The sequence below is a fragment of the Styela clava genome, chromosome 2 (genome assembly GCF_964204865.1).
Source record: "Styela clava chromosome 2, kaStyClav1.hap1.2, whole genome shotgun sequence".
NCBI classification, from domain to species: Eukaryota; Metazoa; Chordata; class Ascidiacea; order Stolidobranchia; family Styelidae; genus Styela; species Styela clava.
Genome location: NC_135251.1, coordinates 10,956,688 through 10,982,539, shown reverse-complemented (window position 1 = coordinate 10,982,539; position 25,852 = coordinate 10,956,688). Strand labels below are relative to the sequence as shown.

The following is a 25,852-nucleotide window of genomic DNA, read 5'->3' as shown; positions in this document are numbered from 1 at the left end:
CTCATTTTCACTTTGCCACCTCAACCAATAAAATCAATAAAATGGACATACAAATAGAGCCTCCAGAATGCAGAACCGCTAAATGCAATACTGAATATTCAAATATAGGGAATAGATGTGAAATCTGAATCATAGCTTTGCAAGTAAAAATTGATAGACCTCCTATATCATATGTTGGGGAAGAGGAAATGCTTCCAGAAGGCTTATAGTCATGACTCATGAGACTGACCATAACCTCTTTTTTAGGGGCTCCCGAAGTATGCGAACCAAGATGGCGGACATCGGAATGTAATATGTGTACTGGGTTAGGGTTAGGCCATAATTTTAGGTACAAATACTACGGGAGGCTCTTGGCTAGTCTTCGAACTGATAATAGGACTAAAATAAGGAAAATTGGAAAAAAATTTTCGCCTAACCCTAATCTGTTGCCCATGTTACGTTCCGATGGCCGCCATCTTGGTTTGCATACTTCGGGAGCACCCTTTTTTTTTTTATCTCTATGCTTGTACTTGATTCCTAACACATTTTTACATACTTTTTTGTTGTTTGTACTCACTCGTTGTAGTTTTGCACACGAACATGAAATCATTTTTTGATATGTATTATTATTAATGTAATGTTTGTTTATATCAGGGTGCTCAAGAAGATGTGGACTATGCAGTTGGCTGTGCAAGAGAAGCTTTCAAATCATGGAGTCAGCTAGAACCTCACGTCAGAGCAAGGTATTTTTTTATCATCTAGGATTAATTTGGCCATATTATCCATAGTATAATAATATATTCAATCATAATTTTTGTTGCACATAGTTAGACTCTGAGCGTCTGAGGTAAGCTTAAATAAATAAAACCCTCACTATGTGTGTTCTCGCCAATCATAATTTATATTTAGCTTATATTATATTTTTTTTATATTGATTAAGATTAATTATCGCTGAGTGAGATACCCATACTATTGTACATACCGTGAGTGGGTATATCCAGATACTTAAAAATGAGACAAATCATTTTTTATTTTAAAAGTATGAGGGCACATGCCCAAGGGGGTGTCGAATTTGACTGCTGTGTACAAACAATATGCCCACCACCTACTCCAATGTGCAATAAATCTCTTCTAAAAGCCAGAAATGTTATATACATATATGGTAAAAAGGTTAACAATTTTAAAAATGCTGCAAAATATTTGAAGGGAGATATACATTTTGTAACAGTAATGAGGTGTAAATAGAATAGGTACAATTCTTTATAGATTTTTACAATGGGACTTCCAATATAGGGAGAATAAGAGTGATATTTTTTTCAATCTAGATATAATTTCTGTCTAAACTATTTCTAGGCACTTGTATGCAATTGCAAGAAATGTACAAAAACACCATCGTTTGATAGCGGTGATGGAATCGTTAGATAATGGCAAATCAATCAGAGAAACAAGAGATTGCGACATTCCACTTGTTGCAAGACATTTCTATCATCATGCTGGATGGGCTCAACTGATGGACACTGAAATGAGGGGGTGGAAGTCTGTGGGTAAGTTAATAGTAAAGATGATCAAAAAATTAACCAAATAAGGAAGTTTTCAATGAAGTGATTATTAAAAGTACACACTGTTATTGGTAACATAATCGAGCATTGAAAGACCTCACCTTTGATGGAAAAAAGTGTAATGACATACTTTGGGCTGGGAGTGGTAATATTAGGAGTGTGTGTTATGGCGAAGTACTTGTGATTTGAGGGATTATGGTATGAAATTCATATCAATTTAGAAATTTGAACAGCATTAGACATTTTTGCATGATTAAGTTACTAATTGCGAAATTATTACACTTGAATTGTAATCCATGGAATCATACAAGAATATTCGAACTTGGAATATAGAAATGAAGTGTCCATTTTTGTTCACTTTCAAACCTGCTATTCTTTCATTTTATTCTTTTGCAGGTGTTATAGGAGCGATTGTTCCTTGGAACTTTCCACTGATGTTGCTCACATGGAAGGTAAATTGGACTTATAATTTACATCCAATTATAATATTGGTTTTTTAAAATCATTTTTTAATATTGTTGTTTAATTAGTTGCATATTCGCCAAAGATAATTCAAATTGAATAATTGTTTCCTGCTTTGGAGATTTGCCCACTTCTAGGGGAGAAATATCCCTATAAGCCCATCATTAAACTTGCACAAATTTGTTAACAAACTGCTATTTACCGTACTAAGCAGAAAAATAATTTACGGTATATTTTCCGCAAATGTTTAATTTATTTGGAGAATTCTATTGAAGTAGATTTCAAAGAATAATTTTAAAATTTGAAGTCATTCACAGAATATATAATAATTTTGTTAAAGGCTTAGCTTATATCTTCAAATTTATGTTGTATCTTGTATATTACCCTATATATCAGAAATGTATATACTATCAAGGTAACAACGTTTAACTGATGCAAAGTCAACATTGTGCTCTTGTAAAGGAGTATTTATTATATGAATGTTTTCTTTACATGGTGTTCATGTTTGCATAATCATTCCAATAGCGTTCTTGTACGACCTTGCAAACTAAATAAACTGATTTATGTTGAAACGTCCATATTGGGCATTTTATTCTAGTTGGTATTGAATAGTTGACTTTTTGAATAGTTTTTAGGTTTTTTCTAAATGTGATATTATTGTGAAATACCGCATTCACATGTAAATATCAAGTAGAGTCTATTAGTAACATGATTATGGTTTGAGCTCAGATTCATTCAAAATCTGGCTCCATTTTGATTATAAAATTCGTAACCGTTATTTTACAAAATGTGTTTAATTTTGATTTATGAAATGAAGCTTGCTTGGTCATGTGCCTAAAATAAAAAATTTGCGTATTCAGTGTGATTTAAGTGTTTCGGCAAAGTTTTAATAGAGTTATTGAATGCAATATAAGCAATGTTGAGTTTTGACTGGCATTCAGATTTTGCATTTTTAACCATGGACATAAATGAAATGCTTATTTTATCTTGTTTTCCCAGGTTTGCCCAGCACTTGCAATGGGAAACACTGTTGTACTGAAGCCAGCTACTTTCACAAGATTGTCTGCTTTATTATTGGCAGAGATTTGCCATGAAGCTGGACTACCTCCTGGTAAGAATGATCTAACAGATATCGCTTTGCTGTGTATTTGGTCAAAATAGGCAAATAAGTGTTAGGGACATGCTTTCAGTGGCATTGCTGGTTATTCCATGTAGACTTGCAGGTTCAAAACCCTTGGTGTATATTTTTGTGTGTGGGATGGCTGTTTGACACCTCGCTGTGTCATAAGGACGTACTTCCCCATATTCGAGTCGATGCATCTTGATTTAATTTCCGAACTATAATTTTCAAAATTAACCAATCCACATCTAACTTGAATTGAAATGCCAGAAGAAATGGATCAGAATTTGATTAAGCTGAATATTTGGTTTTTCTTTCCATCTGGTTTATTATATCCCAAATGTCTAAACATGTAATAATTGATAATTCTGCATCCAGAAGCTAGGTCAGAATCGATAATATTTTCAACATTTCAAGACTAAACGGCAGTTGAGTTGAAATGTATGTTAATTTGGATCCCAAAGATGGATTAGGATATTTTAATAAAAACATAGAATTGGATAAAATTCTTCTTACTAACAACTCTTCAGCCCTAATACTAACAATGGGTTTCGAACTTACAAACTTTTCTTATATATTTCAAAGAATTCAAATAAAATGGCAATACTTTGAGTTCTAGATCTATGTGCTTAAAGGCCGGGATACACGACAGTGTGCGAACTCACCGCAGCGTATTTTTTTGGTTTGTTTTATGTTATTCGTCTGCGGTGGACTGCGTTTCGTTGCGCTGCGTTTATCTGAGTTGGCGAACGCTTGAGTAGCGTTTTCTGACCGCAGTTCACCGTACTGACAGTCTTGTTCTGCTCGTTCTGGTGGTTTTCTGAGACAACTGGTTGTATTTCATGTGACAAGCGAAAGTTTTGTGCTAATTTATCGTTTTCCAGTTGCTTTTATAACGATAGAAGTTTAGTCCCACTAGGGCTACCGGTTACCGTGCGGTATGTAATATCACTAGTACCGGTATGATAACGGTACATTGGTACGGTAACGGTATGATATGCGGGATACTTTGTGTTGTCAAGTGTGTTCTTATCGTTGACGGTTATTCCAAATCGTTCAGCTTACACCTATTCGATTTTTTTACCAGATTTTAACTGAACATTGAATATTAAATTATGGACCCATAGGGTACGGTATCGGTACGCACGGAAGACAGGTCTGACGTCACGATTAGCGCATACCGCACAGTGCGAAGAGTCGCGGTGCGGTGAGTTATAATGCTGTCGTGTATACCGGCCTTAAGAGTATTTCCATCAATCCAGGTGTCTTTAATGTTGTAACTGGTAATGGTGCATTTGGATCAATGTTGGCAACTCATGATGATGTTGATAAAGTTGCTTTCACTGGATCAACAGGGGTGAGCAGATATAGAGAATTTTCCCTTTTGCATTCTCTATAAAAATATGGCTACACTCGAAGAATGTGAACCAAGATGGCAGGTTAGGGTTAGGCGATAATTTCAGGTACAAATACTACTACGGGAGTCACTTGGCTAGTCCCCGAACTCGTAATGAAACTAAAATGATGGAAGGTGGGATAAAATTATGGTCCTAGACTCCTAACCTGCTACACATACTACGTTTCAGTGTCGGCCATCTTGGTTCTCATACTTTGGGATTACCCAAATATGAATAGAAAGTATACTTCTCATTTCAAAATCAAAGAAAGGACATGAAAAATTATCATATTGAAAAATTTTGAACGTGAATATAACTTCTCATTAACGACGCCTTTCAGTATCATATTAATGGGTACCCCATCAAATTTTATTCGTTTTCACACCATGTACCACAGTAAGGAAACCACAGTCAGGAATTTTTGCACAGAACACTTCATTCACTCAAATTTATAATGGTTTTGTACAGTACAACTATTCTTATTGAAATAAAAAAATGAGACTGTGTTATTTTTAAGAAAATTTGCTCGAAGCAAGGTCATGCCTACTCACTCAGAAGTAAAGAGACTGATTGCAGATTACTATAGAAGTGTTAAGTGCTGCTGAAAAAATATAGAATTATGGTGGTTGCGCATTCGTGAATACTGATTGGTGCAAGACTTAAACATTTTGAGCCAAAAGAATCAGTTATCAGTTATGAGTTACACAAAACTGGAAAAAAATACTTCTGCCATAATTTTTTTTGTCTGAAACTAGTCATAAACAGAGAAATAAACATTAAAAGTTTGTGCTTTTTACCTTTGTACAATCCTCAGGTGCAATGCACTCAAATCTGAATGTGCAAATTCATCTATTTCGTAATTGTAAGGCCAGTCTGGCAACACTCGATATATTCCTATTTTACTTTTCAACAGGTCGGGCAAACGCTACGTCGCCTCACTGCAGGTTCTGGTAAAAAACTCTCACTAGAGCTTGGTGGTAAATCTCCTGTGATTGTGTTTGACACTGCTGACTTAGATAGCACTGTGGAAGGTGTTGTGGATGCTGTATGGTTTAACCAAGGACAAGTGAGTCACTCAGTTTTTTGATCCATGCAGAACCTTTTTCATGCCGCAATTTGTGCTTTCAATTTTTGTCATGTTGTGAAAGATCATTAGGAATATTGAAAGATGGCCGATTATTGTATTGTTTTTGTTTACATTGCATACTTATTGTGTTTACTCATTTAAGATTGGGTGCTCCCGAAGTATGCGAACCAAGATGGCGGACATCGGCACGTAACATGGGTAACAGGTTAGGGTTAGGCGATAATTTTTTTCCAATTTTCCTTATTTTAGTCCTATTATCAGTTCAAAGACTAGCCAAGAGCCTCCCGTAGTATTTATACCTAAAATTATGGCCTAACCCTAACCTAGTACACATATTACATTCCGATGTCCGCCATCTTGGTTCGCATACTTCGGGAGCCCCTAGGATTGTTATTTATTACATTATTTGACCAAATTTCGAAATGTACATTCAAATTCTAACTTTTCAGGTTTGCAGTGCAGGATCTCGTCTTCTTATTCAAGAAAATATTTATGATGAATTGATATCAAGAATAAAAGAACGTTTAACTCATTTCAGGATCGGACATTCACTGGATAAGGTAAACCAAGAACTAGTGATGCTAATCTTTGATTTAGTGACTCGCGTATAATTGATTAAAATCAATTTCGTAATTACGGCCTGCCACAGAGGCGCAGCAAGGAATTTAAAAAAAAAGGATTGGAAGTTGGAAATCTGAAATTTTTGTGCAATGGGTTCTAGAACAGTCAACTGACTGTGTCACTTATTAAAAGAGACTAATTTAGATAACGATTTCTGTTCAGTCAAATACTCAATCCATCACCAATATGAGAATTAAAAATGTTTTGTCGTATTCATTTAATTGTGTTAAATGTAACTTGCTATTGTCTCTACTTACACCAAAATTGATTCATATTCTTGTGATCTTGCGAATTGTCAATTTGAGTTTTTCTCAACATTGATTGCCACATTAGATTACTTTCAAGATATCGCCCATAGATTATAGTCATTTATGTAATGGTCCGTAATCAGGATGGTTCAACATACATTATAGTGATTGCTCTGGCCATAAAAGTTTAGAATCAAGCTTACACAGACAAACAACCTGAAGCAGACAAATTACTTTCTGATCTAGCAACATTGTGTTAGAAGTGGGAGCTAACAAATATTAATATTAAGATCATTAGGCAATATGAGGAAAAGTATGGTATGGATTAATTTGTGCTAGATTGAATACATTTTCTCACTGGATAGTCGGCATATCTTTATTCTAAGGAGCATTCTATATCATAATACTAAGATGCATCTGTCTGGTCGATTAAAGCACAGCTTCCCAAACTTTTAAGCTCACGACCCCTTTCAATATATATTTAAATTTTCTGTGACCGCTGTTGAGTCGGCATTGTTATGCAAGAGCGCCGCTTCTCTGATCCTATGTGTTCTCTCCAAATTGTGAGATATATGTTTTGCACTAATTTTAATAATTTTATTTCGAATCAAAAGTTCAAAAATGTACAATAAATTTTGTACTTTTTGTGAAATTGGTTTACTGTTTGCCCGCCCCCTTTCGCGACTTCCAATTTGGAAACCCCTGCGTTTGGGGAAAAGACCATTAAGTTTGAACGATAATCATATTCTCTTTATAATTCAGGCCATTGATATGGGAGCAATAGTAAGTGAAGGACAACTGAAAACAATCACAGAATTTGTTGAAGAAGCAAGACAGGAAGGTGCAGAGATATATCAAGCTCCAGTACCTGTACCAGAGAAAGGTTTATTCTATCCACCTACTCTCGTCACAAATGTTCAAACTGTTTCTAAAATTGTCAGAGAAGAGGTGAGTGAGGGGGATTTATGCTACTAAAGTACTTTCATTGAACAATTTTAGTTTTATTCGATATAAAACAGAGGTGTGCAACAAGTGGCACGCAGACCACAACACAGCTCACTAAGGCTGTTAGTGTGGATCTTGTCAACACTCCGAATTCATCATCAAGCATTAAATACTAATCCGGCCGTTTATATTTAAAAAGGCGCTCACATGGGTAAAATACATGATGATTTTTGCTCTTGTCAGTATGTTAAATCTTTCAATGTGTTGCCTGGAGCTTTTATTTTCTTCTCTTGCCTTTTCCATGGCACTCTGGTTGTCGCTAATTACTCATCGATTTTAATCGTTAAGTATGTTGATAGGTATTTGTCTGTTTGTCTGTCTGTTAGATGCACGCGATATCTCACGAAAGCGAGATTGGATCTGATGCAGATTTTGCATGTGCATTCATCACATCTCGTACCAGAAGCCTATTGATTTTGGGCGAATTATGTCGTATAATTAGCGAGTTATCAATTAATTAGTGATGGGACACAAGGTGTCACTATGGAATAAAAGCGCTGTTTTGGGGGATCTCCTAACTTTTGATCGATAAGTCTTCGGTCTCTGACCAATATTCTCGTTTTTTAATTTGTTGTGTACATGGTAAAACTAGTTTTTTGGTGTGGCCCATGATATAAGAAAGTACCGTGTGGTTGATTAATGAATATGCGTGTGATGGCCTGTGGATTCAGGAAATCGATCAAAGTTGAAGTTTGCTTTGTCCTATTTTTATATGGGAGTTGGAGTGGTTCAACATTAAACTCTTCAGTTTCGGGAGATAGTGAGTCATATTTTAAGCTTGTGGAGTCGTAGTCGAGATTTCAGACATTCAATACTTGTCATTTTCACAGTCAAAATTTCTGACCGAAACTGGAAAAAAATGCATTGGATTGACTTAGCTTTTTCAGCAGGAAATAGAATGCCTTGAATACCCAAGTTTTATTAGTTTAGTTTTTTTCTGATTTTGTGGAATCAAATTTCCTATTGTGAGAAATCGGGTGATTGTAATGAAGTGGAAATTTTTGTTAATAATGATTCGCAGCCAGAAACATTTTGAAATGAAATTGGAATTAATGTTTAATGATTCTTGTCTGCGCAATAGTTCAAAACTATTTAGCTTATAATAGCATTACAGTTTGGCAGATTTGTTATTCTTTGATATCTTTTCTATTTCTTCTAGGTATTTGGTCCAGTGTTGGTTGCATTGCCATTCAGAACAGCAAAAGAAGCCTGGTCGCTTGGTAACAACACAAACTACGGTCTTGCAGCAAGTGTTTGGTCTGATAACTTACCAACAGGTACAGTAGCTAGGGGAAATGGGCTCCTGAGTCCTGACTTTGGGATATTAAGTTTGGGTTAGTGGAGGTGGAGTCTGGAGAAATTACTTCTTAGTTTGGGATGGAAAATTTTGACTTACTGAACTCTGTCTCCTGGCTCCATGTTTAAGGAAATTTTGATTTCAGTTCAACTCCAATTTCTAACAAAATCAAAATCTGATAATAAACATGTTGTTGTCTTCTCCAATAGACTGTTAAAAATGATTTTTTTTTTTGTTGGGTAGAAAATTTTATCTTAAGATATTATCATTAAAAGTCTTAACTTCCAATTTTGGGGATCGCGAAACTTCGACACAGACTCTTGACTCTATGGATACATCCCAATATCTCCAAACTTTGATCCACATAGTTGAATCCATCATTCATTTGTTGATCTTTATTAAAACATTTAACATTCCTCTAATTTTTCAGCTTTGGAAGTTGCAATTACACTTAAAGCAGGAGCAGTGTGGGTCAATTCACACAATCTGTTTGATGCAGCTGCTGGTTTTGGTGGATACAAGGAGAGTGGATTTGGAAGGGACGGAGGGAAGGAAGGATTGTTCGAATATGTTAAACCTGAATGGGAAAAGAAACCTGTGCTGGGAAAAGTCGAGGTGGGTTCTTCTGAGGTTTTTGGTCGAAGAAAGCTTCTGTATGCTTGTCATAGAACAGTGGTTCTCCTTGTTCAAGAATTTGTCAAGTCTCGCGCCCCACCTCAAAACTATCTGTGAACAAGAATATTCGGTGCTCCCGAAGTATGTGCACCAAGATGGTGCACAACCTGAACATAGTTTGTGTACCAAGCTATGGTTCAGGTTGTGTGCCATCTTTGTAAGTGCACATACTTTGGGAGCGCCAAATATCCTCGTCTGGTTTGTATCCAAAATATCAAATTAAAATTCCACATTATCCAATGTTCATAGGTATTAATTTATGAACACTTGTTCTATGGATGCTTTTTGTATAAGATTGGGTAACCTCAGAATTATCTACAGAATACTTGATTAGTAACGACTAAAATTTTATGCCTGTAATGATTGTGGCACAGGGGTGTCTCTGCCTTGAAATCTTGAAATATTTTCTGTAGGTTGATATGAAGAAATTTGGTTCGACTTTTGGTGAGTCATTGATGCCGGTGCCAGGACAAGGACAGACGGCGATCACCAGCATTCAAGAGAATGGAATCACCAGACCTTCGTGAGTGATTTTCTTGCATTTCACTGTAGAAAGTATCTTTTTGCAAAAACTAGCACCACTAGACCTCAAATAGAACACCATTCTTTATTTTCTTAATGCAGTCTATAACAAAACTGGCAGTATGGCGCATCCGGATAAGTGTTTAACTTGCCATTGCACCTCTGATTACCCTGCGGTGGTTGTCCGCAAGTTCAAATCTTGTGGGGATAATTGCAGATAAGTGCGAGAGGATTGCTGAACTCCTCACCGATATAGGCTGGTTTACGTACGGCTTCCTCCACCATCAAGTCCATTTATATGAAACCAGACATGGACTGGTAACTGGACGAGAGGGTGTGGTACACCATAAAATTGAGCTATGCTATCAAAATTTATAATAAAGCAAGAAAAAAAGATGAATATTCCATTGCTGCACACTAATACAAATGTATTTCTGTGAAGTTTCATCTGATCGATATCTCTTGAATTGAATAGCATTATGATATTAAATAGAAATCCATATGATTTGGTTTCTTCATTAAAATGGTGACAAGCAGCTATGCACTGCTGCGGATAAAAGACAATTCAGGAAGTCTCACCAGTCATGACTCCACAAAGTTTAAAAAGTAAAACAGTTATCAAGATTGTATATTAAGAACAGATTCACCATTGTTGATCATATTAGATCAGTCAATCAGTGATTACCAACCTTTTACGTTAAATTTCTTCCTTTCACCCTTTTTAAAGCTCTTTATACCTACCGTACTTCACTTTGCATAAAAACTACTTTATTTATTTTTGCGGTCTTCAATGGAATCTTAGCTAGTGTACTTAAACTGTATGCATAAATGGGACCTCCTGAAATATGGGCACCAAGATGGCGCACAACCTGAACTCAGGTTCAGGTTGTGTGACATCTTGGTGTGCATACTTCAGGAGTACCCATAAATAAGTATTATGGTAATTATAAAGAATGATATTAGCAATACTGCAGCAAATACAATGCAAAATTCCTCCCAAGAACAACAAAATTCTCCTCAGCGGAGGAATTCCCCCTCGGTTGAGAAACATCGATCTTAGTGGTTCTGGCAATAGAAAAATTAAAAAGGTCACAAGCCCGTACAGAGATGCATAGACTTGTCCCCTCAACCATATTATAGTCAAATAATTTGGATGAGCTATTCCAATCTTTTTATGAGTTGCTATATTCAAACTTAGTAACTTCTCTCAGCATATCATAGCTTTGTGTCATTCTTGATTGTTAGGTCGATTGCCAGGTTAAAAATTTAATTCTTCTTCATGTGTAATATTTTGTAGGCTATTGCATGAATCACTATTATCATAGTCGAACTGTGCTACCAGGTGGTATGTTCGAATCAAGAGTGAAAAACACACAAGAAGATACTGAGTTAAATTCTTGGTCTCTTTGCATCGGTGCAATACATGTTAATAAATATGTACGAGACCATAAATAAAATGGTATTCCCGAAGTATGTGTACCAGGTTAGGGTTAGGCCATAATTTTATTCCAATTTTCCTTTTTTAGTTCTGTTACGAGTTTCGGGGATGTCTGTGTTAGCCAAGTGAATATCCCCCTACCCATAAGCTTCAGTCCCTGTACACAACTTGATGTAAAGGAGGCAAATAAAATTAGTTACATCCATATTGGTACACATCCTCCTGGAGAGCTAATAAAAACTATTTTAAGTTTAAACAAACACAATGTTCATGGAACTTTATTTATTGCACAGTTTTATTACCAAATCATATGAATGACACTGGGAAAGTAAAGATTTTTAACATTAAAATATACATTGTACACTGACAGCTATATGAAAGTTCAGAAGGGTTTAAAATGACTGATTTGATAAGTCTGATCTATTATGTGCATCTACGGCAAATACATTCTGATTTGTAGGAATTATTGCGTGTTACCTGATTTAGTGCTGAATTGTAACTACTTTTAGTATGGCAATTTCTACATGCTGCTTAACATGTTGTTGAGCTTCGTTTGAAAACAGTTTTCTTTCTTTCCTAGTCACCTGATTTCTTTCATTTTCCAAGTAGAGTATGTTGTTTTCAGTCATATCTTGGACATTTGCATCGATGTCACACACTTTAGTTTATGAAGAAATCATTTTTTTATGATTGTCATTCATTATACTGAATATCTAATTCATGAAACTGAAACACCTTTTCTAATGAGTTATTTTAAAATATTGTTTGAATGGAATTGTTTGCAACTGGAATATATCTAACATCACAAAGAACATGATGTTTTCATGTCTTGCTGAACATTGCTTTGATGCCACAGACTTAGTTTAAGGCCCAAAATTCATTTTATCTTTATGATAGTCTCTCAGTTATACTGATTATCTAGTTCTTGAAACACTTTTCGCTATGGGTCATTTCCAATCAGTCATGTCTGGGACATTTGCACTAATGCCACATACTTGAGTTTATGGCCCAAAAATCATTTATCTTTGTAATAGCCTTTTAGTTATAATAGATTGTTTCGATATAGATTGTATGCGACAAGAATAATCATGTTTAATTATTTATCGCACACCAAGGGAAATATGGTGTTTTTAGTCATCTCTTGGACAATTGCAATGATGTCAGACTTGAGTTTATGGCCCAAAAATCATGTTATCTTTGAATCAACGATTTTCTGAAGCATGATAGTCTGCACTTTGAACTAGTGCTGCTGCCAATATGCAAATGTGACTCAGAATAAGAATGGCCAAGTATGTTTTCATGCACAAATGGTCGATTGTTCGAGCCATAGCTCTCCATTCATTCTCAATTTCTTCGCTAATGTTACTTTCTTGCAAATGTTGATTTTGCGATTTCAAATAATCTGTGATTTGGTTCATGTTTTTTATTATCTTCTGATGAATTGCACTTTGGTTGCCACCATGGTTACTACCATTGTTTTCTTTGTTTCGATGGTGGCGATTTCTGGTTGAGGACGAAGTGCGCGAGGAGTTTGATCTCAAGCTTCCATTAGGTGTCGCCGTAGCATAATTTATAAATACGTCAATATCATCGCTCTGTTCAACTGCAATGCTGTCATCTCTTTCGTGTGGTGAAATTTTATCATGACACTGCTCTTGTGCCCACTCTGGTGTTACTTTGTTCATTTTTCCTGGTAAGGATGTTTTTCTTGTGTTAACCATGTATTTATCGCCTTTCACCATCTCATTGTAATTAGGGTCATATTGATTCTCAGATAGAACTTTTCCGTTTTCTGGCCCTTTTTGTTTATGCGCTCGTGCAGGAGAGTTTTGCTTCGATTCTGGAATTTTAGCTCCCAAACGACCCGTGTTTATAATATCTGTTACAATATGAGAAGTCGGTGTATCTCTACCATCATCTGTCTTTGTTCGAAATTGAAATTTGGCAATCCGCAAAAGCCATCGAACCCACACTGGTACAGGCTTGATCTGGAGACCTCCTCCCTGGAAGATATTAAAACATAGGTTAGTATGATCTACAGCAGTAGTTCCCAATCAAAAGTTATTGGTTTCATTTTCTGGTGGATTTAGTTGTTGATTTTGTATTGATTTTGAAGTGTTACGCAATAGTAATTGTATATTTATGACATAAAAACTTTTTAGCATTCATCTTGCTAAAGTCACACCACGATTTTATTAAAAAGATGCCTAGTTTTCGAGCATATCCTCGAGCCACTAGATTTTACAAAACTTATTTTTTTAAAACTTAAGTATTCATATCTTGTCGGCATTTGATCTATCTAACACTTGGTTTCAAAATCATTTATCTGCTAAAAGTTATGGATTCTAAGCATAAAATATTAATAATAAAAATATGAGCTTCAGCTAGAAGATTAAAATTTAATTTGTGTTTACATTTTTGCCTGAATAGTTTGTTGTTTTAGAATTCTTTTTGCAGTTATTAATTTCAATATCGAAAAATCTAAATGGAATTATTTTAAGGAAAATTTTGATCGAATGCCAAACTTTTTAGGACTCTGCTTCAAATGTTAAATTTTACAGTAGAACAGTAATTTCAATTATCAAATTGAAAAAATAAAGATTTCAAATGTTAATAAGATTTTTTAAACTAATTTTATTTTCATATCCTCTATTATATTTAATTCTTAATAGGATCGCTCATCAGCCTGAATTAGTTGGTTGAGCTTGAGAGTGGGTCATTTATCATACTATATCAAGGTGACATTCCTAAAGTATTAATAAAGGAAGTCCGAACGTTACAGAAATATACTAAAATGTTACTGTTGAAACAATTTACCTCTTTAGTTCCAATGACAGCAGCACTAGGCATGTAGTGTAGATGCAACACCAACACTGTCATGAATAAATTGATTCCAAGTAGAGCCATACACAATACATAATATACTCCAAGGAATGGACCAGTAGAAGCTGGAAACATCTCTCCAACTGTAAGCAAGAAAACCTGTGGAAGAAAAAGAAATTTGTGAATGAGTTCGTCTCAGTAAATTTGAAAAATGTTAGACAAGAGGTATATTGAGGTTTAAAACATGTAAATCTTGGCGCTCCAGAAGTGTGTGTACCAATATTGAGGTAACTAATTTTGTTTGTCTACTTTACATCGAGTTGTGTAAAGGGACTGCAACCTATGGGCAGGGTTATATTCACTTGGCTAACACAGACAGTCCCCGAACTCGTAATAGAATCAAAATCAGGGAAATCGGAATAAAATTATGCCCTAAACTTAACTGGTGCACATACAACGGAAAATTTTCTAGATAATTGGAAGATAGAAGGGACATGTGTTTGGAATGATCCAAAATTGTGTTCATAAATATTCACCATGAAAGTCAAAAGAATAGTAATCTGTAGTCCAATCCTTTCTCCACTATCAGGTGGCAAGTAGAATCCAAGTAATGCAACTGTTGTTAGCAGAATAGCCGGGAACAACATACTCTGCATGTACAGAGACGAGTTTCGACGAAGTACAAATGTAAACTTGACATCAGACCTTAGAATTATACAGGACAAGTTATAACTTTCATCTCTTCGAGCGTAATACGTTAGGTTTTAGGTTAATTTTATGATATACTCCAAGATGTCAAAAGTGTGCGCTCCAGAAGTATGTACAATTGTGCACCAAGATCGCGGACACCGGAACGTTGTGTGTGTGCCAGGTTAGGGTTAGGCCAAATTTTATTTCAATTTTCCTTAAGTTATATTATGAGTTTGGGGACTTGCTAAGTGACTCTCGTAGTATTTGTACCTAAAGTTATAGCCTAACCCTAACCTGGTACACACATACGACGTTCTGGTGTCTGCCATCTAGATGCACATATTTTTGGAGTACCAAAAAGTGTATGTTTTTGAAAACATTTTGTACTACTTTATTCACTGTTCACTGTAATAAAATAATAAGTAATCTGCGATGTTTCAATTTCAAATCAATTTCATTTTGTGTGTTTGAACAAAAATTCAATTCATTTTACTTCCAATAACAGTGAAAAGAGAGGAAAAAACGTTTCACTTTTCTGTATTGTATACATTTCGTTCAAATCACTGTATTTCCTTTAAACAAATCTTGAAGCTAATAAGGTGTTTTGAATTACATTATGTACTTTATTAAAACATAGCATACATGGTCAAATAAATGATTAGTTGTATTGAGTGAATAAATGCGGGTTTGATATGTTTCCATGAGCCTCTATCTATTTTATGTCGTTATACTCCACTAGTCACAACTATAAATACTTCAGCTACAAAAGGGCAATCTGTTTTTGGTGATATGCACTGTGTTGTAACTGTTAAAAATAACCTTCAACTAACCAATGAAAATCTGTCAGTCTGTCTGGGTAAACTTCTTGTACCATCTTTGAGACATCCATTGTCATTTTTCTATGAAATATAAATATTATCAATAAAACTATTTGACTTGGTTACTGGGCCAGCAGATCAAAACTCAATATTAAAAACTAAATAAAAAATGGTTTATTTACAACAGCTAGGCTCGCGTTTATATATTAATAAAAAGCACAATGTAACAATCGAGGTCGTTGTGATGTTTTTTCGGCAAAAATTTCAGCATACACAAGTGGGCTGTATGAAACCCTTCGGTGAGCCAGATCTGGCCCGCAGGTCGTAATTTGCCCGCCCTGATCTATACCTTATATGAGAAGTGTCTTGAAATGTTTGATTTCCCCCCCATGCTGATTTCTCAGAATTTTCAACGATACTCGCAAAACTTTCAGTCTGAAAACAAATATAAAATGCTTTGATATTGTAGCTCTTAGGTGGTGTTAAATGGAAAAAAGAATTTATTTCTCTGTTTTTTTTTTAATTTTGTACTAAAATCTCAATTTATCTCAATTTTATATTGGGAATATCTTCTGGATATTATCAATTTAGTGACATAATCAGGGATGTCCAAAACAAGTTGAATATTCCTATACATTTGGGAATAGTCATGTCTTTTATATAGTAACTTCTTGATTCTAGGAAAAGTTAAGAATATATTCATTTATGAAAAGTGATTTTGCACAATTTACAAACCGATTTAACTTATCTAATTTGGACAACTCAAAAATACGGATTTTGTTTTTCCTGCCTCAAAAGATCTATTTTATAAGGACTTGAAAATTTTCTCTTTTCAACATGGCCCAAATTTGAGGTGTATTCGATATGCCATATTCTAAAATATTATTTCAAAATATATATTATTCTTTTATTTTATTATTTGAAAGCTAGAAAACTTGAATTGAATTGGGGAAATAAGCAATGATTCGATTTAGAAGGATAACCAGAACTATGGACAGCATTTTGCTTTTCATATTGACATTTTCCATTGATGTTGTATTGATTTACAACAACAAGTGGTAACCAAATAATATAATGAAGTAAATGTCTGGATTAACTAATAACATACACAAATAATGTCACATTTATTCAATTATAAAACTCTTCAATTAATTCTCTGGTGAATTACTAGGGATTGAAATAGAAAACTTACTGTTTTCACAATTTCAACATTCTGTATTGTCCATTCTCCTGTTTTTACAAAGTAAAGGTCAACGTTGTCCAACATTGCTTTTGTATCTCTGCTAATAGAGGAGGAAAGTGTATAAATAATTTTCGAATGAGGCAAACAGGTGACCCATGTGCATATACTGCAAGGATACTGTAGTTAGAACAAAGATGGATACTCCCGTAGTATGTGTATCAGGTTAGGGTTAGGCCATCATTTTATTCCAATTTTCCTTATAGTTTAGTTCTATTATTCAAGTTGAGTTCGAGGACTGTCTGTGTTATCCGAGTTAATTAAATGATGAAACTGATTAAAACATCTTCGATGAATTCTGGGAAATATGCACTGAGGACTTGAGCAGATGTTTTAAACAATGTTAATGAAATTGGTGTTTCGTAAATACAAATCGCAAAGTTTCATATTCTATGATATTTCACCTGTTCATGTAAAGGCCTGTGTCAAATTGAATGCTGGTATTAATCATAATTATTGCTTGAAATCGCGTGCATTTAAATCATCCACATCCAAAGTTAAATTATATCATTTTAAGCAAATTTCTGTAATAGTCTGCCTTTTTCAACCATGAAACATCTCGATTATTAAAGAAAAGTAAACCTCACCTTGGTGAAAAAACATCGATTTGTGAACTTGGAAATGTCCAGGATGTGAATGTGAGAGAACATCTCTGAATTGAGTATAATACTATGTGTTTAATTAATCATATTTGAATCTTTAAAGAATTATTGGTGCCACTATGTATGCAATCTCAATCTCAACTACTTTGGAAATTGTTCTCATTTGCTTAACATGATCTCAATTGCCTTTCGAAGTGGCACTAAACTTATTACTCCCATAGTGTGTGTACCAGGTTAGGGTTAGGCCATAAATTTATCCCGATTTTCCGTATTTTAGTTCTATTACGAGTTCGGGGACTGTCTGTGTTAGCCAAGTGAATATACCCATAGTAATCAGTCTCTTTACACAAATTAATGTAAGGTAGGCGAACAAAGTTAGTTACCTCCATATTGGTACACACACTTCTGGAGCGCCCTAAATTGTGTGGAGTTGGGTTGGCTTCTCTACATTCAAATTTATATTGGTTTTAAAAGATAGTAACTCTTTACAAGTTAATGTAATGTCTAAGGTTTGGTTTGGGTCACTTTAATGCTGCATTTTTGTGCATGCTCCAAATATGTTTTATTCAAATATTATACAAAGTTACACTCTTTTTCCACAGTATTTGGTGATAAAATTTTTCACCAATCTGAATATACATATTGTATATATAAAATGTAAAAGTTGAATTGAGAATGGCATTTCAGGGCGAAAGGAAAATATCAAAAACTTAATACTAGTTATTGAACAGCAACAAGTTACAAATTGCATAGAAAAATAAAATAGCTTAATAAAAAGTTTCCCAAACAAATCTCATTCTTACCTGATAATCGAATGGAAAGAAAGCTATATTGATGCTACAGCTTGTTTCTATAACCAATGGTTCAGATGCTCGTACTCTTCCTGTACTGCTAACTCTGGTATGAGGCAGCCTAGGTTGGTAGTCTCGCAAACCTGTTTCTTCATATATTACAATGTCTGGCCTCCATACTGATGTGGATGGAACCCAAACTAAAAAACATTGAAAGAGATATTAAACTCACAAATTTCCAGATTGATTTGTAAACTATTGCTGAAATTATCAGGGATTATGCTGGGAGAGTCAATATGCCATAGAGACCTTCAGAGCCTTCAAGAGTGTAGTAACAGTGACGTTCGAAATAAATTGAAATTAATTCTTGACATATTAAATAATTCGAAGGTTTGATTTTGGCAGTAATTTAGAAGCATTGCATTATTATTTTGAGCGATCTCATCATATGCATATTGTCTTCTATGATAGTGTTCTTTGTTAAACATGATATGGCCAGCTATAGAATATATTTAATATTTCATATTTAATAATTTTAATTGGAATGGGCTTGGGGATTCCTGTCTTAAATGGCCACATTTTTGTATCATGATGAAGATGACCGAATTGTGTGTTAGTGTTTGTCAAATCTTACATCACATTTTTAGAAAATGTGACTCTAATTCTGGCTCTTTTTCTTTTAACCGACTACCTGGGAGTTGATCAGAATGCTTGTTGAAATTTTTCGAAAATATATTATTCTATAATTCCCTTGTGTGTTGAGATCAGTATGAGGGAGGGACTCAAGTCACAATTTAATAAACACTGAAAGTAGCTTAAGTCGTCTATGTGAAATAGCTTGAACTTTTATTCAACTAACGGCGCTCCAGAAGTATGTGTACCAATATGGAGACAACTTATTTTGTTCCGCTACTTTACATCAGATTGTGTAAAGCAGGGGTTTCCAAACCGCGGCCCGTGGGCCAAATCCGGCCCGCATAATGAGTTAAAATGGCCCGCCGAGCTTGAGTGAAAGCTTAGAGATATCAAAAAGCAAACGAAAACTAGACGCTGAAAACGAACGTTTCGTTGATAAATGTCAGTGTTCGTATTTCTACAATGAAAAGAATCAGACTCCAGCGATTTATCTTTTTTGCCAACGAACTATTCCAGATCTGAAGAAATACGACATTAAGCGCCATTATGTGTCGAACAAACATTTTTGTAAATGTATGTCAAATAAAAGCGAATCCACAGAACCCCAGCTAAACCGTCGCGTACTTTCGGGCGCTACACTCTTCCGGCCCGCGAACACCCTTAGGATTCTAATTTTGGCCCGCGTCTAATAAAGTTTGGGAGCCCCTGGTGTAAAGGGACTGAAGCCTATGGGCAGGGGTATATTCACTTGGCTAGCACAGACAGTACCCGAACACGTAATACAACTAAATTATTTTCAGTTCAACCGGAAAGCTTTAGAGGAAAATCGGAATAAAATTATGGCCTAACCCTAACCTGGTACATATACCATGGAAGTACCCAACTAACTACAGAACAGTCTCAACCAGTTATTGACTTCAACTCAACACTGGTTGGTTGTGATAATATCCTTTTTTTGCAATTTTTTTGCTTCATTTTGGGTATTGCCTGTAGTATGTGTACCAAGTTAGGGTTAGGCCATAATTTCATTCCCATGTTCCTTATTTCAGTTCTATTACGAGTTCGGGGGCTGCCTGTGTTAGCCAAGTGAATAACCCCTGTCCATAGGTTTCAGTCCCTTCATACAACTTGATGTAAAGTAGACAAACAAAATTATGTACCTCCATATTGCTACACACACTTCTGAAGCGCTCTATTTTGTCCTGTTTTTTTTTGTATCTCTTACTTACTGTTTGTTACTCCTTCGTACTCTGTTTCATTCCACGTCAGAAATTCATCAGTCCAACTTTGTGTCATCCATAAAAATGTTTTCAAAACTTGATTCTTTTCATCTAAATCTAAAATCTGCAAAAAAAAACATACTTTTAGCATTTTTACTATCTACAGCAGGGAAATTAACAATACAGGAGTAAATCATATATAGTATTTATATAGTATTGTATAACTATAAAGTATAACTATCTGAATGTACATAATATATGCTTTATAGCGCAGTAAAGATATTCTCATTTTTCAGAATAAGGTATGGCTCATTAGCGTCAATAAAGGTAGTTTTTTTTTTCAATATGAAAATACAGACTAAAGGGTGACTGTTCTTATTTATTTCCCTCATTGCCATTTTTAGAAGTGGTCTGTGGAATGATTTCCTACTATACTCTATTGCAAAGGTAAACCTATACATGGCAGTAGGTTTGAATTATGCGTTAGTTAATTTTGAATCGAATGCTTGTTACCAAGCTTTGAGATAGTTATTCTGAATAATAATAATCAGAAATTTTATTTATCAGAATTTTAGGCACAAATTTATTTTACATTAACAAAAGACTAAACTTGGCTTTAAATCATGGCAGGGGAAGTCTTGTACTTAAATCACCATTTATCGAATTGTCTGATGCCTTATCAACTAACCCCCAGGAAGACTTATCTCAGTGATTCGTGTTGAACTTCACTCAATACCCAGATAATCTCGACCAACTTGACACACGATTCTGGGTTTGAAGACGCTGACCTGGTGCTGATACATAGCCCTTAGTGTATGAGTGGCCCAGGGCCCCATGGTGGCTTTGTGGCTCGGAACCCCCGCCCCTTTTGAAATTTGAAAAAATAATTTAGTATCATACATAGCAATTTTTCGTTACTTGAAATGCTCCTCGGACCCCGAAGATTCTTGATAACTCACGTTCCCCCCCGCCTACGGCTTTACTTGGCAATTAGAAATTTCAGCACATTGTTTGAAAATGCAACTAACCAGGACTCTCCTCACTTTTACCGTTTTTATAAAAATACTTGAATTCTGCTATAGAGGTAAAGTTTTTTGCACGTTCATTTACTGACCTGTCTCAATGTAAAACCCAGAGACACCGATGTGATTGTTGCCGGGTCTTTTGTAGGCCGTAATTGTTTGTCATATTCTAAAAGAAAACAATGAGAAAAAAAATTTCGTGAATATTGATAAAAGTTTTAATTAGCTGTTCCGTTTATCATTTTTGGTGGTTTATTGATTTTACAAACTTAAAATTGAAATTTAAGTTCTTCATTCATGAGTATCGTTTAAAAAATGAAGACCTATTTCCCAGTGGTTAAAATTTAGGTCTTGACTTCACAAGTAAAAGTTTTCAATTTCCAAGCCATTATGTGTGTGATAAATCCACTCTGCATTGTCATTTGGGGGAAGATTTACGTCATATCAAAAAGAGTAGCCCTTTACATGTCAGTGGCCATTCGTACAGAACCTTATTCCGAAGTGGAGGTGTTAAATTTTATTTGAAAAAAATTGAGGAAATCCCTTGGTGAATGACACTGACAGATGCTTACAATTGGAATTATTCATTTTTTGAATAATTTATCATGTCTAAGGAAATGTGTTCAATTTTAGATAGAATGAGTTGAAATTGATGCAATAGTTGCTGCCTAAATCATAAAATTCTTTATAAATATCTGTGAATAATGATTATTGACATATTATAGGAATTTATAGGTTTGTATTCCATTGCCCAGTTAGTAACGTAATCTGTTCAGCATTATTTAAAAAAGTGGAATATTTTTGACATAATTAGTTGACATTTATACAATAGTTTATGAGTAAATGATGGAGTCATGGAGAACAATTATTTTTGATTTATGTAGGCACAACTAGATTGACTCTGTATACAAAAACATTTCGTTTTATCAGCTGTAATTGTTGCAATGATAAATTAGTTTTGTTATAATACTTACGATTCTGAACAAACAGATCATAATTTAGTTTCTGCACAACATTTTTGAATTGCTTTGTTCTATTTTGTCCGTTTTCCAATGAATCTATTCCAGTTCCTGAAACTGACATCTCATATCCTCCCCCACCACCTCCAGTTACCTGAAAATGAAGGTAATTTCATGTTTTCGCCTCTTTATAAGTTAACCGATTGGCGATTGCTATCAAAAATATATTTATTAGTAGGCTATTGCAAGATCTCTTCACAGGAAATGGCAAGTATATTTGTTAGCTTTTGTTGGAAATAATGTTAGTCTAACTTTAGACAAGATTTACCTGCAAATATAAATATCATAATAAATGCTGAGTCATAGAATTAAAAAAAATTGATAAATGGAACAATTGTGTCTGTCTCATCTTGGCTGTTTATTTATACATGTCTTATTACTTATCGATCTTGATCGGTAAGTATGTTGATAGGTATTTGTCTGTATATCTGTCTGTCTTCAATATGGTGTTACAAGTTTTTTTTTTAAATTGAAGCCCCGATGGTTAGTTAGTTTCTAAGCTTAACAGTTTATCAATTGAAGCTAAATGAAATTTTATCATAATTTTTTTACAATCTATTATGCTTTATCAATGTTGTTTATAGCATGGAATAAACAATTGAAATTCTTTATTTCATAGATATCTTAAGTACAGTAGATTAATTTTAATACTTAATCTAAGTATGGTCTGATATGTCACTATTATATCAATCCATCGAAGCTACTTTTTGTCAGACTCTTGTGGTTTTAGGTAATCCTCACGACTTATAATTTTCTCTCCATAATTCCACATTTCATAAATATTAGAGTAGTTTTGGAGCGTGTGGTTGACAGATAGGATTCGGATAACATAATATAGAAAGAAATGTTGTCAGAAATTCAATTTTGTTTAATAAAATCGAAGAAAATCAACAGATCTTCGCTCCTTTTTTACGAAATGACGAACTAAAGTTGAACTTTAGTGACTCTTCCTTATAAGTTGTTATGAAATTTAAAAAAATGGCCCATTCTGAAGCTAAATGCTATTCGGTACGAAGCCAATTCAAATGATCCGTATTGGATTCTAACGCCTAGAAAATTTGCCAATGCCAATATACCTTCAATAAATTAAAGTAATACTGAACTGTGAATACAGAATAAAAAACAGAACCAGGCGAGTGATTGACAATTTTGTGCAACCAATACGAGTCTGTTTCCAAAACCAAGGAGATCGTTTGGAACATATGCCATAGAGAACATACCTTTTGTGTAAAACTGTCTAGTTTACTGAAACTGTTTGGTTATATAGAAACAGAAGTTAAGTGTAAACAAAATTAAATAATTTATTTCATTTTCATGAAAGTAATTAAAGTTATGGCTTCTTTTTTTGGATCACCCTGTATTATATAAATATGGCAGCCCGATAAATCACCTAATGGCGATTGGGAACCTATATCCATCCTTATTCGCAACTTGTTATTATCATTATTTTGAACATTCACATATTTTATGATTGCGAGACTAGTTTTGGGAATTTTCATATTTATACAACAAAGTATCATACATCATCATCATCATCAATCACTATTTTCATTTCTCGTTGTTATTCCGCAAGTCCATTTTAAAAATAGAATGTAAATTATTCTAATACTGAACTCTATCTGTATAAATATTATATAAATATTGCGACTCAATAATGAAAGCAATTGGGCACATAATTACCCCTATACCTAAACTTGCATATCAACATTTTGGATATTACTCAAGTTTAGCTGATTTCTGAACATTCAAAACAAGGTCGGGGAATTTTAATCTTTTTTCATCAAATAACGGCCAATGAAATCACTATTTATATTTACCGTTGTTATTCCTGCAAGTCCAACTTTTGTTGCAGTTTTTCCACAATCGCCCACTCGCAGATAAAATATGAATGAGATAACAGAGAGGAATATTTTATATCCGGTCATCACTAATCCCCTTGATTGTAGGTATTCCTGGTGTTCGGTGCTTTTTCACAATCAAGTGCTTGAATAATGCACTTTATATATTGCATATGCCTATCTAGGTATTTATCTGAAAAAGCACCAATATCAAATAGAAGGTTTTTTGTAGTAAAACAATTAGACAAGAGCTGATTGAATAAATAACATGGACGCCAATGTCTCATATTTATAATCATATACGATATAACATATTTCAAAAAAACCTATTTATAATTGTCAAGCATCTTTAGCTTTAGGTTGAAAAAATACATAGAAACTAATTACTATTCAATATTATAACATAAAGTTGTTTGCAAGCATTTTAATAACACCAACTGACCAATAAATGAAGAGTGATATATTCCACATTAAAATGTTTAATACATGTTCTTTTGACTTTCAAATCACAAGTTCGAAAGGTGTGATCTTTTGAGTTGAAAATGAAATGAAAACTAATATATTTATTTATTATTAATAACACCAATGCACCATAGCCTTTTATTTTTATCCATTCCTCACTTTCATGTCTCAGTTGTTTACTGTGACCAAACAATCGGTATTGCAATTTTCTTATTGAACATGGTATTTGTATTCTGAGATCAAAGTAATATCCAAAAATAAATTTTGGAATCTGAAAAAAGTTTTCGGAATTTTATTTGATGAATAATTTGTTTTGTTTTCATAATTCATGATTTTCCTCGAACCCTTGCTATATAAAGTATGTTGTGGCTTCATGATGCCAAATTTGACCTGAATTTATAATGAAGGGAAACTTGGTGATTTGTGTTGTTTATTGAATGTGTATAAAATTCATAATTCACTGCTGAATCATCCAACGTATCTGTCTATCCTTTATCTAGGGATCTATTTTAGGGATAAAAATAACACAAGAACATTTTTGCCGAATGCTAGTCTGTTGATTGTTCGCATAGAAGGATTCCAATATTCATTCCTTCTAAGAATAATATCTTCTTACCTATTAAATGGTGCTTTTCTAGGTCTTTTTCAAAGAAAAAATTAAAAAACACCACACAAAGTATTTGAGTAGGATGCAAGCCATTTTATATTTTTGTACTATGTGATCAACATGTTTTATCAAATTATTAAAATAGTAAAAATGCATAAAAAATTAGCAGAATAGAATCTGAGAGTTATGAACTCTCATATAAAATGCAGAACCTAATATTACAGGTAATTACAATAATAGTAATTACTAGAGCCTTTTCACATTCACGTTTGACAAGGCTATATAGTAGCATTCACTGGTATATAAATGTACACTATTTTGAGAATCTTTCCACTTTGGGTATAGCCTACGGAATCCAGCAACCAATTGAATCGCTTTTTTTCATTCATGCAAATGATTACAATAAATAACTGAAATGGAAAATACATCCAAGCCTTCATACACCCTAAATAAGATGGGTTTCAATCAGAGCATCTGCAGCGGCCAGCACTAACACAGTTTCATATAATTCTTTCACATTCGACATTAAAACAATTTGCTTTTAATATTTTCTGTTCCATTGTTTAAACTAAAAACAAACTTAAGGTGCAGCCAAACGAAGTGTGAAGAATCTTTTGAAAGCAAGTTGAGTGTTACGAGGCTTCTTTCCCATACTGCTTTGTGTATTTCTTTGC

At 34.2% G+C, this 25,852-nt stretch overlaps 2 protein-coding genes across 4 annotated transcripts in view; one reads left to right on the top strand and one right to left on the bottom strand.

Annotated features, from left to right (window-relative positions):
- The window catches only part of LOC120335476 (aldehyde dehydrogenase family 16 member A1-like), a 53,627-nt gene that overhangs the window by 2,576 nt on the left and 25,199 nt on the right, over window positions 1–25,852 (top strand). For both annotated transcript variants that reach the window (XM_039402980.2, XM_078119315.1), the window contains exons 3-13: window positions 634–722; window positions 1,333–1,523; window positions 1,935–1,990; window positions 3,000–3,111; window positions 4,383–4,477; window positions 5,431–5,583; window positions 6,054–6,164; window positions 7,236–7,421; window positions 8,638–8,755; window positions 9,206–9,390; window positions 9,864–9,973. In XM_039402980.2, coding sequence (XP_039258914.2) covers window positions 634–722; window positions 1,333–1,523; window positions 1,935–1,990; window positions 3,000–3,111; window positions 4,383–4,477; window positions 5,431–5,583; window positions 6,054–6,164; window positions 7,236–7,421; window positions 8,638–8,755; window positions 9,206–9,390; window positions 9,864–9,973 — 1,406 coding nt within the window. The remainder of the gene's footprint in view (window positions 1–633; window positions 723–1,332; window positions 1,524–1,934; window positions 1,991–2,999; window positions 3,112–4,382; window positions 4,478–5,430; window positions 5,584–6,053; window positions 6,165–7,235; window positions 7,422–8,637; window positions 8,756–9,205; window positions 9,391–9,863; window positions 9,974–25,852) is intronic.
- LOC120335477 (neuronal acetylcholine receptor subunit alpha-9-like) lies at window positions 12,406–24,298 on the bottom strand. 2 transcript variants are annotated; one of them, XM_078119320.1, is made up of 12 exons: window positions 24,089–24,298; window positions 22,227–22,365; window positions 21,345–21,421; window positions 20,240–20,354; window positions 18,387–18,574; window positions 17,569–17,633; window positions 16,934–17,024; window positions 16,091–16,176; window positions 15,754–15,822; window positions 14,770–14,938; window positions 14,228–14,392; window positions 12,406–13,413 (listed from the first exon to the last, which is right to left on the bottom strand). In XM_078119320.1, exons 1-12 carry the CDS (start codon window positions 24,194–24,196, stop codon window positions 12,613–12,615), a joined length of 2,073 nt encoding a protein of 690 aa, XP_077975446.1. In that variant the 5' UTR covers window positions 24,197–24,298; the 3' UTR covers window positions 12,406–12,612. The 2 variants fall into 2 exon arrangements, with proteins under 2 accessions (XP_077975446.1, XP_077975449.1); XM_078119323.1 differs by having other exon boundaries at window positions 16,934–17,021.